Source organism: Limulus polyphemus, unplaced genomic scaffold, assembly GCF_000517525.1.
Source record: "Limulus polyphemus unplaced genomic scaffold, Limulus_polyphemus-2.1.2 Scaffold3971, whole genome shotgun sequence".
NCBI classification, from domain to species: domain Eukaryota; kingdom Metazoa; phylum Arthropoda; class Merostomata; order Xiphosura; family Limulidae; genus Limulus; species Limulus polyphemus.
In genome coordinates, this window is record NW_013669581.1 from 941 (window position 1) to 21014 (window position 20074).

A 20074-nucleotide genomic window follows, 5' to 3' on the forward strand; every position below is an offset into this window, starting at 1 on the left:
AACTTGAGTTTTTAATTCACAAAGAACAACAGACTTTGTATTTGGACATCACAAACATCTAATCTGAACCAAAGATGCATTCAACATACTACATTACATACAAAACTCACTATTTAGAATTTTTTAAATATTTACTTTTAAATTAAGAAATTAACTAATGTATAATTCTAAAATTTGTATTATAATCTTCAATTTGATACCTAACTTATTGACATACATTCAAAGAATATTAGTTCAATAAAATTTTGAATGTAAATCTACAAAGTGATGCCCTTTGACCCCTGACCATAAGAAAACCTGTTGAGTTGGGTTAAAGGAATGAGCAGTTTAAGGAAAGCCATAGTTCCCAAAAGCAAAACAACACCGATTGCAGGGTGTAAATTAGTAGTACAAATCTTGGTGATAAAACATTACATTGCTCGTAGGTGAAGTGGTGAAATCTTAGCCTGACTGAAATGATAGTTGAAAGACACACCTAGATGTATCAAATATACAATGGGCATGAGAAAAAGACTTGAAAGACTTGATAAGTCAGCCCAGCTGAGCAGCCTTCCACAGAAGAATGCAGATGTGAAAGGAGTCCTCTAGAAAAGGGGCAAGGAGAAGCCAATCATCCATACTAGTTCAGAGGCAGGAAATAAATCACAACATGGGTTGTAAAAACGTTACACTCTACCTATAATAGGTCTGTAACTGGAGGGTTGATTTGTCATGTTGAAAATAAATAAATTTTTGTGTTTTTCTTTTCCTCTGTGATAGTCTGACATTTGTGGTGTTAGGTTCATGTTTTTTCTTTCTTCTTTAAATTGATGTATAATTTAGTTGTGTTGTGTTACTAGTTTTAAAGATATTGTGTTTTTAGATAATCTGTATCCGAGCTCATTAATATGCACATACTAATAAAATAATTTGCACATTTAATTGGAAGTGAACTGTTTTGTGTTTCTTGCAAGTTCATTAAAGTTTGAGGTCCTTAGTTTGTCCTAGAGTCCAAAACTAGTAACACATACATCAATTGGCTATAAGCACCTTAAAAACAGTTGGATAATATAAAACTAATGTTTTCATACATCCTTGTATTTTAAACAGCCATAATGTCCTTATTTATGGGTTTAATATGCTACATTTGCAGTTATTAACATAGAAAACTTAACGTACAAATATGAATAATAAAAAACAATGTTAGTAAAAATCTTATGCATAACTCACTAGATGAATTGATTGAATTTTCTCACACAAGTAAAGAAGCAAAGATACAAGTTTACCAATATCCTATGAACATAATTAACACTACAACTGTCAAGTATGTGACAACTAACCTTCAAATGTACTGTAGTATACAATAAGAATATACATTTTTGTATAAAGTAGAATCATATATGTCAATAATTATCTGACATTAAATGGTTGAATATACACATTTCAACCACATGTAGTTTACATTTAATCTAATAATAAATAAATTTGTTGTTAAACAATTTAGTGTTTGTTGTTAAACTGGACAGCTTGGCACACACCAAAATAATGTTAGTGCAGACTCTTTGGGATCTCTATCTCTCTCAGTTACATGAACAGTAAAAAGAGTAATGTACACCTTTCTCCATTTTGACTTAGAAGAATAAAGAAAACTTTCATGCATTTTCATTACTTACTTTGTGATTCTCTGTGAAGATGCAAATAACCCATGGTCTGGTTGACATTCAAAGTATTTCACACCTTGAACAGATCCATCATTTTTTCCCAGAGGCTGATCTAGTTCAATACCATACCACCAACCTGAGACATAAATCAGTTCAAAGTTACTATCACTTCCAATAAATTCATTACCCTCTTTAAAACAATATTTTAATGAATATTGCTCTGTTCACGCTAGCCGACTGCCACACTCGCAACTGCAAAGCTAAACTCAATGTGGTGAATCTAAATCACCTTTAATTTGCCACAAAAGTGTATAGAAATTCATTATTTCTTTTTAAAGTAATCTTGACAACAAAGAAGCCACCACTAAGCACCACATCAAAACACATGGCACAATCAATGAGACTAAATTATATAATAGGTTGAACAATTTCCTTTTTGTTTTAAATTAAAAAAGGACAATGTTTCAAGCAAGCGCTCTTCATCGGATCGTACAGTTTACAACAAAGGTTCAGGCAAAGAATTCAAAGAACTTGCATGCAAGGTATTTTGAATGTTGAGCGTGAAAATTCTATGCAAAATTTCAAATCATGAATATATCAAACAGACAGCAATTAATATTTAAAGAAAAAATAGAAAAGTAGAAATCTACATGAAAGAAAAGCATTCATTTTAGCAAGATGGTTTTAAGGTCCCCAGATTGTATGCCTATGTGGTTTTAACTACATTTGTCTTTTCAAAATCAATGAGACACTTTATCGAATGAAAATTTTAGACTTGTGATAATTTTCTTGAGATAAAATTTAAGGAATCTTTTGAATCAATCCAGATGCCCTTTCATTAACAGGTACAATGCCTGGACCTATAATACTTATTTTTATATTTTATTTTTTTTATTTAAATTTTAACTTTTATGATCAGCGACTCTAACCCATTTAACAATACTTTTAGCATGCTTCACATGTACTGTTCCCTTATATTGTTGCATTTCTATTTTCTTTTTGGTTACTCTAATTTAAAATCAGTTGGGTATCTGTGACATTCATTAACCCTTCAAAAAGATGTAAGCCAAAAGGCCAGGTTGCATATATTAACTTTTATCTGAAGTTGTTTGTCATCTTCATTGAGAACAGAAATTCACCCACACAAATAAATATATAATACTAAGACTACCCAATGAAGTGTCAACACATTTTAATGTTTTTATGGTTCAATTTCCTGTTTACATTTACTGTATGTTTATACTGCATTGCTGAGGAAGAATAGGCACACATGCCTAAGGTTACATATTTTTTACACAGGAACTTTTTCTTGAGGCATTGAAGGGGTAATTTTATCCAGTCAGAGATAGCCTTACTTAGGTCAAATCCGAGTTCCATAAAGATGACATCTCAGGCTCCAAGAAAACAAAAGTCAAAAGAAATCAAACCAATATATATTGTGTAGTATAAATAGTTGTTTTCATAACAGATGCCTCAAAGTTATCATTCTTACTTTCACAACTTCATCATAGTATTATTGTACCTCAAATATAATACATTTACATTCAACAGCTTCAATATACACACTAGCATAAGTTTAATACTCTAAGTGGTGTGGCTAATGAAATATGTGTGTGGCTAATGTAGATTTCATTGCATTAGCCACAGTGGCTAAAGGATTTATTTGGCAAGAGTGAGAAGAATACTGTATCATACATTTTTATATGTGAATATCATACAGTTATAATACTAGAAATTAAAATGGTTTCAGTGTTGAAAATAAAATTGATAAAAAATATCAAATTAGAGTAAGAATTAATATAATATTAATAAACTTATGTGAAAGATACCTGGAGCAAATTCTGTCTCTCCTGCAAATTGAATAATCCCTTTTCTTTTACCAGCAACCCTCACTTTGTCACCAACAGCAAAATCCTTTCCTCCAAGGCCTTTTTTGTGGAATCATATGATTATTAGTAACTAATTGCAACTTTATAGATATTTTTGTAATCTTTTTCCAGAGCCAAGTTAATTTTGTAAAACATATGACAATAATAATGAATTAGAATTTTAAAAAATCAACTTTATTTGGAAATTATCTCTATCTGTAACAATAATATCTTTATTTGTCAATCAGTTTAATTCTGTACTAATAATTTTAAATTTGTTTTAAGTAAACTTAAAATAAAAATACAAGATCAAAAAAAGAAATTCATTGTCAAATATACATCTTGCAAATATTCTTTTAAGGTTAAAAAAAAATGTTCTCCACGAAAAATAAGCTATAAATATTCATTACAACACAATTCATCTGATTTGTATAAGTAGTACTACAGAACATTCAAACTTTATCACCTGTTTCAATTTTTGAAGTTACATGGGTTACATCTATTTTTGGAAATGTTACACTTCTTTTGGGAGTTGGGTTACTCGAAGTTTTATTTTGTTGTTTAATAACAGTTTCCTCAAATTTTTTTACCCTGCCAACTGGTGCAAATATTCCTGTAGAGGAGAAAAAACAAAACATTAATTTCTGCTACATTCATGCACCAATCAAGTGGACATGAAAACAGCTGATATATAGTTAATTGTAACATTAAAAAAAAATGATCATTCTGGCAAAAACATTCATTTATTATTTCTGTGAGACAAACTTTTATATCATTAAAAATAACACACACACACTCATTATACAAAATATGTTATATAATATGAAATTCATTCAACAAAATGAAATGATTGTGACAACACAATTTCAAGGATAATGAAAATACAATGAACAAGTGGAAACTAACTGCTAAACTAACAAATATTAATATTAACTTCTGATCAGAGCAAGTTATGTGCTTAGAATGAAACTAAAAATCAGCTTGGAAATAAATAGTTAATTAATTTCTCCTTATAAAGATTAAAATGCATTGTTTCATAAGTTGAGTATCCTCACTGTTAATGATACCTTTATAATGATACATATATTAAGCTAACAATGCAAAACAATCTTTATAATAATAAACTTGCTAGTAATAAATAATGTCACTATTAAATACCTATACTGTACAAGTAACTTCTTTATTTAGGAAGCTTTCTTTATATAAAATTACAAGACATAATTGTAAGTAGTAGAGTTTTTCTTATATTTTATAATTATATTTCTTAGTATTTCTGAAACAGCTGTAACAAACAATTACTACCCACAAGTTACTAAATCACTGTTCTCTCTACAATGTTATTTGTCACTGACCTTGTCCTCGCTTGAACTTTCATCATCATTAATTTCTTCCTAATTTTAATTAGTTACAGATCTGCTAGTACCCACAGTCATAGCTACCAGAGTTGACTTTTCATTCACAATCCATGCTATGGTCTTTTTTCTGTTTTAACTGTGTTAGCTCTAATTTTAAATGAGATGAAGCTTATAGTACACTATAGTAATTGTGCGGTGGTTTCCTTTGTTTTAAGTCACTGAATGCCTTCCAATTATGTTCACAAGAAGAGGCCAAAGAGGTAAAGCTTAATATTTCTACAGAAGTTTAAGGTAATTGTGAACCCCAGAAAAAGACTGATCCACTAAATTAAAATTTCAGTGATGGTAGCTTAATCCCTAAGCTTCCCTGTTCTTTAATTTGTATTTATATGTCATTCAGTATTAAGCCAAGTCACAACAAACAACCACTTGATCCACTTTTGAGATAAGTTCAACTACCTTCAACATCACATCCATGGTTTCATTCTGCTCAACTTACTCAAAATGTTGACCTCTATTCTCTGGGTCAAGCATGTAGGCTGCTACTTGGAGAGAGAAAACTAAAGTTCTGGCAAGAGGAAAATGTTACCAATCACAAGTGTCTTTAAGCGCCAGTAATTCCAAATCCTTGAAGGAAGAAAAATATCTCAGAAAGATTGGTTTTTCAGCTTCTACTGAACTATCACTTCAAAGTTTGGCAGATGACGGAAGCACCGAAAGTGAGTGAGGAGAAAGGGTGGGAAGTGTGAGTGGAGGGAAGTAGCTATAGGAAATACATTTTCAGTATAGTAAAATTATAACTACCAATATGGTACTTCCCTCTTCTCACAAGATTACCTTGAATCCCACATTGATTAGGAGGAGGGATCAGTGTGCGGGAAGAACAGACATAACCTCCAAAAGTGTCTGAAGGATACCTCTGTAGATGTAGAGTGGCAGACCATACTAGGCAAGTCAACTACATCCAAAACCTCCTTGCGGGGTATCGACATCCGTGCAATGATAGTATGAGTGTTATACCATCTTTACCTCAAAACCTAGAACTATGGAATTCAGAACTACTTCGATTCCTGGGTATTACACAGGATGAGCTCTGAGCTATGATCCAGGATTGTGACATCTAGAATTGAAAGGAAGTCTATTGCATGCAATCAACCCCTGCAACTGTGAAACAGATCAGGACCATCCAAAGGGTAATAACATCCATGTAAGAAGAGAGAATGAGAGAGAGCCAAGGATAGAACCAGAAGAGTCCAACGTATCTCAACTGTGACCCACAATGCAGGAGAGGGAATCGAGGGAGGAAGATAGACAACCCAAAACCTGTGCATGGACTTATGTTGATTGCTTCATTCTAAAACCAAAACCAGCTCATGGGGTACTGACATCCACATGAGAGAAGGCTCCCAATCAAAGGGGTGAACTGCATTTTGACATCTCACTCTGTTGTATGCTTAATTGCAAATTGGAGAATATTACGTCATCTACATCAGCAGAACACCGCTGCCCTACTCTGAACTGAATAGTTATCGCCATCTTAAGTGAAACACATCCAGCAGTGTCTCTCCATGGTCAACCACCCAGGCAACTTGGAGCTAGTAAGTAGTAAGGTCTCCCATACTCTACTAGAAGAAAGGAGAGTGAGAATGCATTGGACAGCATGGAGGAACATAAACACCTGAGACAGTGCAATGGGTGATCATGAAACCCTATTTTGAAAAGCAGACCATACCAATTTATTCAATCAAACCATGGCAGGGATGTGCAGTGATCCTTTTCTGCTTTACTCATGAAGTCCATGGATGATACGGTCCAGAATGAGCCAATTTATGAAGCAAATATCACGAGGTTATTCACCATAAAGTGATCTTGTGAAATACCCCATCTCAAAGATAAGAGTGTAGAGCCAGGAAAGAAAGCACTATTCAGCATGGCATACAGTGTAAATTTAGAGTTAAAAAATACCTAGTGAGGCACCACTAGCCACAGAACAGGATCTAAGTAATGAAGTTATGAAGATTGGGCTCCTGAAAGAAAATAAATGATTAATAAAGACTTACTCGGTGTCAGAGTAGCACAGAAGATTGGAGTATAGCTACAGGTGGAAGGCAAAAACACGAGAAAACCAAAACCATGATATGATGTAAACAATGGGAGACAAACATATTAGGGTTGGTCTACATGCCCGATTGTGGGATTTCCTCCAGAGGTCAACAAAGGCGAGAAGTGAGAGAAAAGGTGAGGTGTCGAATTTGATTAGAGGTAACAAATACAAAGTAAGATGGGAATGGGACAAGGAGGAATAAGCCGAATGGATCAAATGACAAACCCAATTGGTGAGTGTAAAAGAGGAGAGATCCCTGAAAAAAGAGGGTTGCCAAGGGATATAGAGACAGGAAGGGTGATGGGAGCATCCAAGGGATCCCAAGTAAGTTTCCATTGATCGTACAGAGTCCACTGAAGGGAGCACATGTGTGCATGCCCGAGGGGGAACAGTGGTGTCATAGAAAACCAGATCCTCAAAAATGACAGAACCTTGCATGCAGAAAGTGAGGGAGCAGACAAGGCATGGCAAACTGACAATTCTATAGAACAAAGTCTGAGAAGAGAAGGTTGGGCCAGACTGAGGTGTGTGTTGAAAAGTATTGGGTAGGACTTAAGAAGTACTTCTCCAATTTGATCAACCAGTCTACCCAAGCAGCTTCAAGAAGGAGCTGACAAGTATGACAGGCCAAGTCCTGTTTGGAATGGGCCAGAAGTAGCCAGTTGTCCATGTAAAAATGGAAATGCATCCCTAGAGCATGAAGATGAAGAGCAAAAGCTCATACCACCCGACCACAATGCATGGAGCCAAGGCCAGCCCAAAGAGTAGGGCGAGAAATTGGTATACCACCTGTGAAAGAGTGTTTCGAGATGGGAATATGCAAGTAGGCATTGAAGACATCCATCTTGGTCACCCATAGACCTGGAGAAAAAACTGACCGCAGATTGAGGAGGTGAACAAAGTGATTGAGGCGGGACAGATCAATGACAGGCCTCCAGGCCCCTGTCTTTTTGGGAACAATAAACAGATGGGAGCAAAACGGAATTTAAAATCCTTCTGGCAAATCCTGAAGAACCCACATATCTGAGATGAAAGGACACCACCAATGAACGAAGGCCACAAAGCGAGCTCCTACTGGGCCAGAACCCACCAGGTAGTCACTGGAACTGATGGCAGCGTATCGTGAATCGTCGAGAAAAATGGCAAGCCATTGCACCACATGAAGGAGGGACAGGTAAGGGATGGGAAGGGGAAAGACAAGAAACTGAAATAGGTGCCACACTTGGCTCTGACTGAGATAAACGAGAAACTAGATGGGAAATGGTAGAGTGTTGCAGGGCAGAAGCCACCCGAGACTTCAAGGATTTTGGGACTGTATCAAAGATGAAACATCTTAAAAATGGAGCCATATAAATCCTAGACTTAAAAGGTTCCAACAACAAAGATACCACGTATGTAAAACAAAATCCAAAGACAATAAACAAGCCAACAAGGAGGTGAGGAGGGAGAGGGTGTCCCCAGAAAACCTCTCACAATTTCTGTGAAGAGCCTCAGACAGCAGATGGATCATGGAAAGCTACCACAAAAAGGTGGTGAGGGTAAGATAGAGGCAGGAAATTTGGCATGGGTGAGACTAATGGGAGATTTTGGGTCCGCTACCCAAATGGCCAAAACTGAACCCAACAGCTGTTGGTCGAGATATGGACAGTCTGTCCTATGAAATGTGAAGGCCGACTGATTCGAAGCCAGTGGGGAGATGAGACATACTAAAACCATCGCCCAACTAAGAGGCAGATTGGTCAGCATGAACCCGAATGTCAGGAGACAGGAGAAACACCAAATAGGGTCAGGAAGTAAGTTCATGCAATAACAAAGGATGCGGGTTATAAGATATAGGAGCAAGGGATAAAACATTACACACCTGAGAATTAAAGTCAGAAAAAACCGTGGATGGCCAAACAGAATCCTCAGGGAGGGTATGGTAAGGTAAAAATCAGGATGTGAAAACAGGTGATCAAAGTCCTTGTCAGCCTGTCCAAGTTCCGAAGGTTCAGGAGAAAGAGGGGCAATGTTTGGGGATAAAGGTTGACCCATATAACGTTCAATCTCCATGTGAATAAACGTAGACAAATCTCCCATCGAGTCATCAGACCTGAAGCCTGTGGTATAGAGCCTGTTGAGTGTGTGATAGCCGAAGTTGTGACATTAACTTCGGAATTCATGGTGATGTAGTCGACAAAATCATTTGAATTAAATAAGAAATGCGACTGGAATAAGGGTAAGTGAATTGAAATAATGTAAAAAAAAAACAGTATTTTAAATTAAACCACTTCGAGAAAATATCATCTCAAACACAAAACCAGATGAAAAAAGAAAGACGTCCAAGTACAAGTGCTGCAAAATGAGAAGTGATAGTTTGGTAGAGGCGAACAGATGGAGTCACATGAATCACGCGAGTGTACTGTGATCCTGGTGGATAGGTGACACATGATGATTTGCATGAGACACACGTTGGCATGAGTAATAAAAAAGTTCACATATAGGGGGCAGCAATAAACAAAAACAGCTAATCTTGTGAGCGGAGGGAAGTACCGTATCGGAATCAATGATGTTAAAAACAACTAATTCATAAGTTTCAATCATCAAATTATTCATCCATGTCATATGACACTATAGTCAACAAATTGGAGTTAGCCAGGCCCAGTACTGCCACACCATCCCCTTTCCAATATTATTTTCAATTGTGCAAAAAAGCTATAGGTATGAAAATAAAATAAATTTTATTTATTTAAGATTGAGTAAATGTTAAAATAACAATTAATATTTGAGCTGATTCTCAGGTACCACGAGAATGGCATCCAACATGGCATTTTACTAAGTGGCACAAGAAATTGTAAACAAAATACAAGACGGTTATAGGACTGTTGCAAAGAGTTTGCAATTATATTATTGCAGCATAAGTCTTACTGAACAGACTTATAGTGGGATACAGTATCACCTGCACTGTTACCTGGCATGTCAGTAATTACAAGAGTTGTCCACTTCTCTCTGATTCCAGGGGATATGGCGGTGACCAGCACTAGCTGACTTTATTGCTTTTATACATACATACATACATATATATATATATATATATATATATATATATATATATATATATATATATGAGTGACAAAGGAAAAATCAGAGCATTGAACTAAATAAACACTGCATTTTTGTTACAATGCTCAAGAGAACAACTATTTTTGTTATGACGCAATTATTACTCCATCCTTTGAAAACAAACAGAAACTGCAGCTTCAACACTGCAGTACATTCTCCTCAATAATCGTTCTCTAATTCTCCCAGAATTAACTGCTTAAATCAACCTGTATTACAAAAGTATATTGATTTCATGAATGTTTACCAACGTGTGGTGTACATATGCATATATAGTACAGCACATTAACACATGGATTTCAGTTAATACGAGATTTAAGTACAGTGGAGTACAGTTGTAGCATTATGAGCTTTCATTGCATGACTGAAAAAGCCAAACTATTTATCATACTGTATCGACATTATATATATATATATATATATACACACACACACACACACACACACACAACAAAAAAAAAAATAGCCACATGTTTGTAAATGTATAGATAGCCAGTAAAATGAAAATTACATTTTAACACTGTCCCTAAAAAGGCAATTATTTGCCTGTATGCTAGTAAAAAAAAATGTTAAAGTTCATAACTTCAATACACAACCAACACTACTAACAAAAAATAAGTTTCAATAATTTAACATACCAGAAATTTAAAAGGATGAAGATATTAGAATAAATACTATTGCTCTTTATTTTTTTTTATGGAAAATCAGTTTATTGTGCTACTGTGGCTTGTTTGTTTGTAATTAAGCACAAAGTTACACAATGGGCTATCTGTGCTCTGCCCACCCCGTGTACCGAAACCTGATTTCTAGCGTTGTAAGTCTGTAGACATACTGCTGTTCCACTGGGAGGCATACTACTGTGGATAACAGGAACAATATTTTATATTTTCTGTCTCATTTTCTACCCTCACCACATGTGAAAATTTTGCACATACAGAATTATGTTTTCAGAAATGCATCCTGAATAAATATCACTCTTTTTCACCAGGTAGTTTGGAAAGTAATGGTCACAATGTCATTTCAATGGTTAATCTACAAAAATATATATACTGTCCTAAGTTTTGAATAATTGACTTGCTAGCACATGAGGTGGTACACACATCCTGTCAAGAAATATCACTTGACAGTTCATAAAGTAATAATTGTAAAGACCTTTCAAATGTTGATTTCTTGATCAACTGAATGTCCTAACTTTTGAGTTGTCTCTCACTCCCAGCCATAATGACTGGGGAGGGAGAACTTCACCACTGTTGCTGTGCTTCCAGATGGGTTACTCATTCAGGCTGCATCTTTCCACCTTCAATCAGATAATAATTTTACTCAACATTGCTACAGTTTTAACTTTTTCACTCTCCATCTCCTGGTCAAGTCAGAGTAAGAGGCTTGCAAACTCTAAATCTCATAATTTGATGTATCAAGGTAGAAAAGAAATATGCTCATACCTGCAGTTGGAGTATACCAGAACAATAACAAGTCTTCTCATTCAAACTGAAGTTCTTTTACCATCTTATTATATGTTCTCTTGTGAGTGATTCTGCAACCACTCCACATTTGTGGACATTCCAGTAATTCCACTGTTGTTGAAGAGCATTACATGAGATCTACTGGGTGCATAACTTCACAACAAATTAAAGTTTAGAGAACAGCAATACATTGCTGCTCTATTGCAAAATACACTACCATTACATGTGATTGATGATCATCTCAGTTGGTTCAATCCAACTGACAAAACTGCAAAGAAAGCAGTGTAAGTCTTCCTTTGATGAACCACTGAAAGATGGAAGCATAGAATATTTACTTTCCTACTTCCTGCAGTTGTATTAAGGGTGTGGTAAAGATTGGCACATGATAACATCTGTTCCAGTGGCTACAGTAAGAATGTTGTTTCCTGCAATGGAGACCATAACAAGGTAGACTATTTCCAAGTGGTATTAAAGTGTACAATATAGAAAGAATTCTCCTTTTCCTGTGTGTTGTTCAGTGGCTTCACAACTAACTAGGAACTCTGTTGTAGCAATAATTCCAAAGAATGAGTTGTAGCATATATACTTTGAACTAAATCAACAAATATCACTGCCTCAGTGAAAAAGTTAGTTTCATCATTCAATATGAGATTTAGTGTGTATTTATTGCATGATGCAAAAAAATAGTTCTTAGATTTAATTCTATAATTTTTCTTTAAAAAACAGTGCTATTGCCTTTTGTGTTGGCTATACTGTTATACACTTGGTACCGTACGTCTTTCATGAACAGCATTTCCTCAAAACAACTTTGATCACATTATCACTACTTGTGTCTTTCAGCTGAAAAAAAAAATGAGGAAATGCTCAATGATACTAACCTCATCCTTTGCAGTTACAGATGCCTCATTAGTTATGACTACTGTTGTTTGTTCTGTGTGGCTTATGTCCTGAGTACAGTTTGGCGCAGTTAAGTAACACCTGACATACCCAGCACCAATCAACACATCAGTTTTGATCATGCTGAAGAGCAACTGAATTAGCTCATTCTGGATGTCCTTATAGATTTCTCCTGATGATTCTTCTAAGATGTTACTTCATGATAAAATCAAATATGGCCAAATATTCAACAACTTACAAAAAATTTCCATTTCTATATGTGAAGAGTTACACATGACTTGCACAAAAAACAATATTTTGAGATCTATGGACAATTATGAAGGTAGAAAGTCTTTCAATTACAGCTTGCCAATACCTCTATCTGTCATTTAATCAGGCACAGATTTCCGATACCAATTATTTAGTTTCTTAGCATTTGATATTCCAATTCTTTCCATTGTCAAAATGCCTTCAGATGATCTGCTGACTTTTCAAGTTGATTTAAAAGTACTGAAAATTTTAAAGCAAAAACGAAACACTGAATCATATTTGCCTAAATACTGAATTTATTGTTTTATTTCTCTTTCTCTACTGACAAATCATTGTATGTAATAACTTGTTATGAGTCCTCCTTCCTTGCATTGTTTCAGAAGTCAGTTGTCTGTAACTGTAATGGTCCATTTTGATTAACAAATGTCACACCTTTAGATTCATTTTGGTCATTTAGCTGGATTACTCAAATAAATTTCATATACATATTTCTGATTTCTTCAGTTTCTGAGGCAGAGTAGCAGGAATTTGCAGTACTGGTCCTTTTGCTAATTTCCATGGGAGTAGATTCTTGAGTTGTTCTAATTGTAGTCTACTTAATGTTTTTTTTTAATATGTTGCAAAAACTTGAGATAAGTGTCATTTTGACTTTTTTTGTTTTCCTTTTCTAATAATGAGCATTAGAAAGGTAATGCCTTTCATCAGCCCACATTTTTCTTAAATTCACTGGTTAACCACTTGTGACTTATCACTTCTATAATTCACATTTTCTTCAGATATCTTGAATCGTTTACAAACTTAAAAAATAATCTTATAAGAATATTTTTACCCTGTGCTGTTCCTGAGCAAGAACAAAAATAAATAAATAAATAAGCTTGTAATCTGTTGAGCTCATACTTTGCTTACATGCCACAGTAGTCTTGTTTTCAGAATGTTATAGAAATTCCTAGTTACAGATTTATTGAATATTTTTATTCTACACAAACTTTAGATTGAAGGCCAAAGCTGAAATATTAATTTCTGACACACATAGAAAACCAAATGTGGTAAGTTTAAGGTTAAAATCACATCCTGGGCTTTATTATTCCAATAACAGATGGTAAAAATATGCATAAATAGATGAAACCTACTACCTACAACATTCTTTATAGTTGAGATATACTTATAAAAACATGTTTATTTTGTACTAGCCACACCATGCATAACATCTGCAGCAGATTTCATGCTCTGTTTGAATTTTCCTTTTTATACTGTTATTTTTAAGCACATCATTTAAGCTATGCTTTCTTACAAGCATTATGTGTTAGAATGATAAATCCTGGTCTATTTGAAAAAAGTTAGACCAGGATAAACAGACTCACGTAGATGTAATTTTATTTAATAAAACTACACATAAAGTAAAGTAATGGTATTTATTATAGCATACAGAGTATGAAGCAGTTATGAGCATTCAGTGTATAGCACAGTTTTACAGTTTGAAAGAAAGAAACTCACAAAAACAAAGAATAAAACCCATAGTAAAGAAAAAAAATTAGCTAAAAGTTGTCTATAGTAGTCTATGAAATGAACCAAAGCTAAATTATTGCAAAGAAATGTAAAGTTGTAATAAATGCTAACTTAACTGATTTTGCAGAAACATCTGAATGCCTGTTCACAATGTCATAAGCATATGGTTTTGAACAAATTGCACATGCATATTTTAGACCTAAATAAGTTGAGAAAGCCTATAGTATTTTATTTAGTGTAATGTTAATTTCTTCTTTAGGAAATTACACATCAGTTAAGCATTTGTTTGTGTGAAATAGTTTGCAAATAAAAATACTAAAGTTGAAATCAAAGCCAGACGGCACCTGGCAACAACGATATTGTGTAGCATACTCATTGCATTAAAAAGTGAGACTAAGCAAAAAACATGTAAGGTGATTTTGAATAGAAAAGCCAATATGCAATCTGGACTCCTTGGACAAAGGCCTTTCTAACAATATGAGAGTTATGGCATTTGAATGAGAAAAATGTCCAAGAAAATGTTTAGGACAGACAAATGCAAGTGTATTATTCATATAAATTCATGCCATTGGTTTATACAGAGAGTTCAGTACATGAAAATGATTTTTAATATGCATATCAACAAGTCAAGTGACAACCACATCCAATATACAGTTATGGTGGATAGGTATGCCTCAAACTACATTCTGACATTGTTTGGCATTTCATTGATGCCACCAGTAATTAATCACTTTTAGAAAGAGTATTTAACAGTCCTCTCCAATGCAAAATATTGTACACCCAAATCATAAAGATGTATTCAGATCAGTGAATAAGAACTTCCAAGATAGAGATATCACTTTACTTAATGGCATTGGAATACAAAGGAATATAGACCATCCTAATCCTTTTGTGGTATACAAAGTGAGGAACCTTATAACAGGCAAGAATCTATTAACACACAGATCAATGGCAAAAGCAATTTATGTGCTCCAATCAAGAACAATCTCCATCTGAAAAACGGACACAATTCACGTGTACACAAATTGACTACACAATATATCAATTTCAAAAGTTGCTTACACGTAAATGAAAAGCCCTACCTATACAGTATTGTATTTGAACCAAAAATATAAAATCATAAACATAACAACATTCACATGTGATATCCTGCACTTGTAAATGAAAATATGTTAAATGAAATAATACAGTGGTGCGTTTTCTTGTAACACACACCTATGAATGATGAAGACGAAGATCTTTTGTTGATGAGAGAAAGACTTATGATGATGATGATGATAATAGACTTGGAGGCTGAGAGGTTAGTTTAAGACAGATAGATCATCTTAATCATCAGAAAATTCAGCCTCAAACTACAGTGAAACAGATGTAGAGGTCAATGGGATAGGGTTGGAAGACATTACATTGGCTGACTTGGGCTTCATAAAGTCAGTAATTTTTGGCTGTTTGGCTTTCCTACACAACTCTTTTAAGGTTACTCTGTAAGGTGCTAGAACGTTATTAAATCCTCTTTTAAATTTAATGCTTCTCTCCATTATGGGATCCATATGTACAGCCATTTCTGCGAGCTCATCTGCCTTACATAGGAAATCGGATACAGCATTTGGTGTGAGGTTGGGTTTAGCAGTTTCTGTCTCTTTAGCATCTTCATTACTATCACTGCTGCTGGAAGCTATCAGTGCTTCAAGTTCTTCATTTGTTTGGCTCTTGGTAATGGGATTCCAGCAGCTCAACCACCTCCTCATCCTTCATATTATCATGCACCTTACCTATGATTCCTTTAGTGAGTCTCACAATATCAGCAACTTCCATCTCACCCATCGGAAAGCCCTTGAAATCATTCATGACTTGAGGCCAAAGATGATGCCAGCATGCATTTATGGTAGACTCTTTCAGCTCATCCCATGACATTTTGGTGATATCCATACAGTCTTTAATGTTACAAGTTTTCGAAAACACCAGTGTCTATAGCTTGGGTTGCAACGTTGATAGACATTCCTTGTATAGTAAGACTTGAATGTCTTTATTACTCCTCAGTTGTAAGATGTATGTGGTATTGGAAGGTAAAAATGTTATCTCCACATTAGGATGGCTGAATTGCAGTGTGTCAGAGTCATGGACAGGAGCATTATCCAAAACTTGAAGAAACTTTGCAACCAGTTATTGAATAGCATCCTAGTTACCAAAGTCTTTATTTGAACACCAAACAACAGCGAAATATCACTTATTCTTGCCTTTTAATGTATGTGGGTTTGTGGAGCAATACACTAACACAGGCTTGCCTTTAAAGTCAACCGATGTGTTCCTGCAGAAAAGCAAAGTGAGCCTATCATTAAAGGCCTTAAACCCAGACGCTACCTTCTGCTCCTTGGTGATACATGTACTGTTGTCCATCTTCTTATAAAATAGCCCTGTCTCATCTGCATTAAACACCTGTTGAGGGGCACATCCTTTTTCCTTAATGAATTCAAGGAACCACAGCTTGAACCATGCAGCTGCATTGCTATTGGCTAACCCAGCTTCACGTTATGCAGATTGAAGCGTTGCTTAAATTTTACAAACCAGCCTTTACTTGCCTGAAATTCACTGCCATCTGCAGCACTTCCATCCTCTTTGGAGACTACATGTTCATACAAGCTACACATTTTCTTACGTATAGCTACGCTATCAACAACAGAGCCTTTTTTATTCACTTCTTCACTGATCCACATATTCAATAATTTTTCCATTTTTTCCATGAATGGATTCCTCATAGACACTTATAGGGGCAGAAGGCTTAACATTTGCACGGATTTTGTTTTCACTCCTCCTAATCTTGAGAAACATTAGCACTTACAGAGGCAAAAGGCTTAACACTTGCATGGATTTTGTCTTCACTTCTTCCAATAGTACATATGGAAGACTGATTCACACCACATTCCTGGTCTATGGATGCTACACTCATCCTCAATTTCTCCTAGTGTTACACACGTGATGCATTTTCTCTTCTCTATTTTATCCACCATCCCCAACTAATGATAAAATGAAATGTAAATTATGCACTATAAAATTGTCATTACTCAGGCAAACCATAATTCTTATAGCCTTCAATTTCGTTTGGTTACAGAGCTATCAAATAGAAAATTAGATCCCTCCTGCCACACCCACCTATCACATCCTCTCTTTTAAGGATTTGTTAATAGTTTTCTCTTACATTTAATTATATATCATCTGTAACCAAAAGAAAGTCAAGGTTTTCATCTATCAAATGATGTATTATATTACATTGTGTTCTGAACAGATAGATGTCAATTTCACTTATAATACACGGTTTATTCCTGTGGGAACGTTAACAACTAGTTTGGGTGAATTTATAATGGTTCTTGTCACATACTTAGAAAGCCAGAAATATTTTGAAAATCGTGATTTCGTATATTACATTAATTTCAGTAAGGTTAAAAAATAAATAAAAATTATTAATATCATCCTTGAACAAAATGTCACATCAACACCTGAGAACTAAGTGTTCCTGAGGGTAAGCTCACCCAAGATCCATTACTTTTATCTTTTGTTTTTGGATGCAATGAACTCACTTTATAAGACACTATCCAGAAACTTCCTCCAATCTATTCTGAAAAAAAAAGGGGGTGGCAGGGATATTTTCAATTTATAGGAAGGGAAATTGAAAGCTCCACTCCCGCTCTCCCACTGGCTACCTGCAGCAAACATGAACAAAGGGAAATGCAATGAAGGAGATGAGATATTTGTCGGATATACAAGACAGTTGAGTTTAAGGGTTATTATTTAGTTTATTTAGTGATTATGTAGTTCCATGAAAAGAGTTCTAAAAGTTAATTATTTTAGAAGCAACAGTTGTGACCCACTTTGTTATGTAACTCTGTACGAGTCAAACATTGTGTATATAGTTTAACTGTTGTACTAGTCTCTCGTAATATTGTTGACATCATTGAACACGAAACTTCTCGGATTTTCTAACTGTGTGTAATATTGTTGTCACTAGAGGGCTAGATATTTCTAGATTTTTCTGTTGCATGTTATAAATATGTGCAGACAGAGAAGTAAGTTAAGTGAGAGAGATAGTTACACATACTTAGACTGTGTGATTGTTAGCCATAACGTGCCATGTATAAAGAGAGTTTCACAGTGTGTATTGTAATACAAGAGATAGAAAAAATAATTTGTCTTTTCAATTGTACATAAGCCAATATTATTGTGTGCAATGATGAAAATGATCATTTTCCTGATCTGAAAATGTATTTCCAAACATACTTACCTCTGCTGACACTTATAGCTATTTCTAAACCTTCATCTTTGGTATCTAAAAATCATGTTCGCTTGCTCTAGTCTTTATACCCTGACTTGACTGTCATTGGCAATATCTAATTTGCAAAACTTTACACCAGCCCTTACACACCCTCTCTGCAGGTACTGTATATAAGCACTGTATATTGACAATGTAATCACTTTTTTTAGACTTACCCATCCCGGTCACTAACACCAGCTCTTAGTGGGGAGGAATGGAGGGAGAGTGTCAGCAGAGGTAAGTATGTTTGTAAATACATTTTCAGATTAGGAAAATAATATCTTCCAAAACATACATACCTCTGCTGATACTTATAGCTAAAATCCTACATTGAGAAGGGAAAACTGCACTACATCCAGAACAGGTATGCTCCACACCCAGAACTACAGAAAAGTGAAAGGGTGGAATATTATACAAGTAAGTATGATGGGCCAGACCCAACCATGTAGCCGAGGTTCCACAACTCGAGGCTAGATTCAAGGGGTTATGGTACCAATATCCCTCATTGATGGCAAGGGCAGTTGGACTGCAAATATATAAATATCTTTGTGATAGGATCCCCACCAGCAGCCATGGAATGATGCGTTTCAAACAACCTGACTTACAAAAAAAGAAAGCAACACCAAAGTGGACAATCCTTCTGATCAACCTGAAGAAGTCCAAAAGGCAACATCCCAGGCTTGGATTGATGGGAAAATATATGCCATACTCCACCCAAGGTCCAGAACTTATCCAGTCTGAATTTACAAACAGTCATTTTCACTCCCCAACCAGGTGGGCAATGAAAATTCCACTTACCCGTGGAATTATGGAGAGGACACGGAACACTGTTCCACCAAGGGTATAAAATGGAACTGCTTTGCATTCAAATTTATGAGGAGATAGTGGACCCCTTGGATGAACATCCTAAGACCTGACAGTGTTTATAAGCACACACCCACCAGATAGCTAAACATCAAGTCTGAGAAATACCTGTGAAAAGAATAGAAAAAAAGAATTTATTCCTTTTTCTGGCAGCAAGAGTGTTCATTAGGAAGGATCTGTCTGGACAGAGCAAAAATAGGTGGAAGTATAGAGAGTCTGCTGAACAGGGATGGCATATAAAATCAGAATAGCTGTGTCCGGAAGCTAACAACTATAGAAATATATCTCAAGGGAAAGGTGATACAAAAAACAGGAAGCCATAGGCTTGAAGGGATAAAGTGATAATGCATGAAAAAGAATGAATGAAGAGGTAGTAGAACATTTCTGGAGCAACTGAGAAAGAGGAAACCATGTTTGAGCAGTCCAAAAAAATGCTAACAAGAGAACCCAACATGGGGTGAAATGAATCATAGACAAGAGTCTGGGTAAGAGATGAATAGGAGGAAAAGCATACACATGGAATCCTGTCCAGTCTTGACTGAAAGCATTTATCATCAGAGCTTGTGGATGTGGAATTGGAGACTAAAACTTTAGGCTAGCATTCAAATGGGTTTCAAAGATGCCTATCACTGGAGAGGCAAACTGAGAACAAATTCATTGAAAGACCACCTGATGGAACATCTATGCTGGTGAAAGAATCTGATGGGGTCAAAAAGGTGATCTGCT

The 20074-nt window shown here is 35.3% G+C and overlaps 1 protein-coding gene across 1 annotated transcript in view; it reads right to left on the reverse strand.

Annotated features, from left to right (window-relative positions):
* Nucleotides 1-1639: 1639 nt before the first annotated feature.
* LOC106470374 (CAP-Gly domain-containing linker protein 4-like) overlaps nt 1640-20074 on the reverse strand; it is a 70627-nt gene continuing 52192 nt past the window's right edge. The window contains exons 7-9 of the mRNA XM_013930922.2: nt 3975-4121; nt 3470-3568; nt 1640-1776 (exon numbers count right to left, since the gene is read on the reverse strand). Of these exons, the coding sequence (XP_013786376.2) occupies nt 1649-1776; nt 3470-3568; nt 3975-4121 (374 nt within the window). The 3' untranslated portion in view covers nt 1640-1648. The remainder of the gene's footprint in view (nt 1777-3469; nt 3569-3974; nt 4122-20074) is intronic.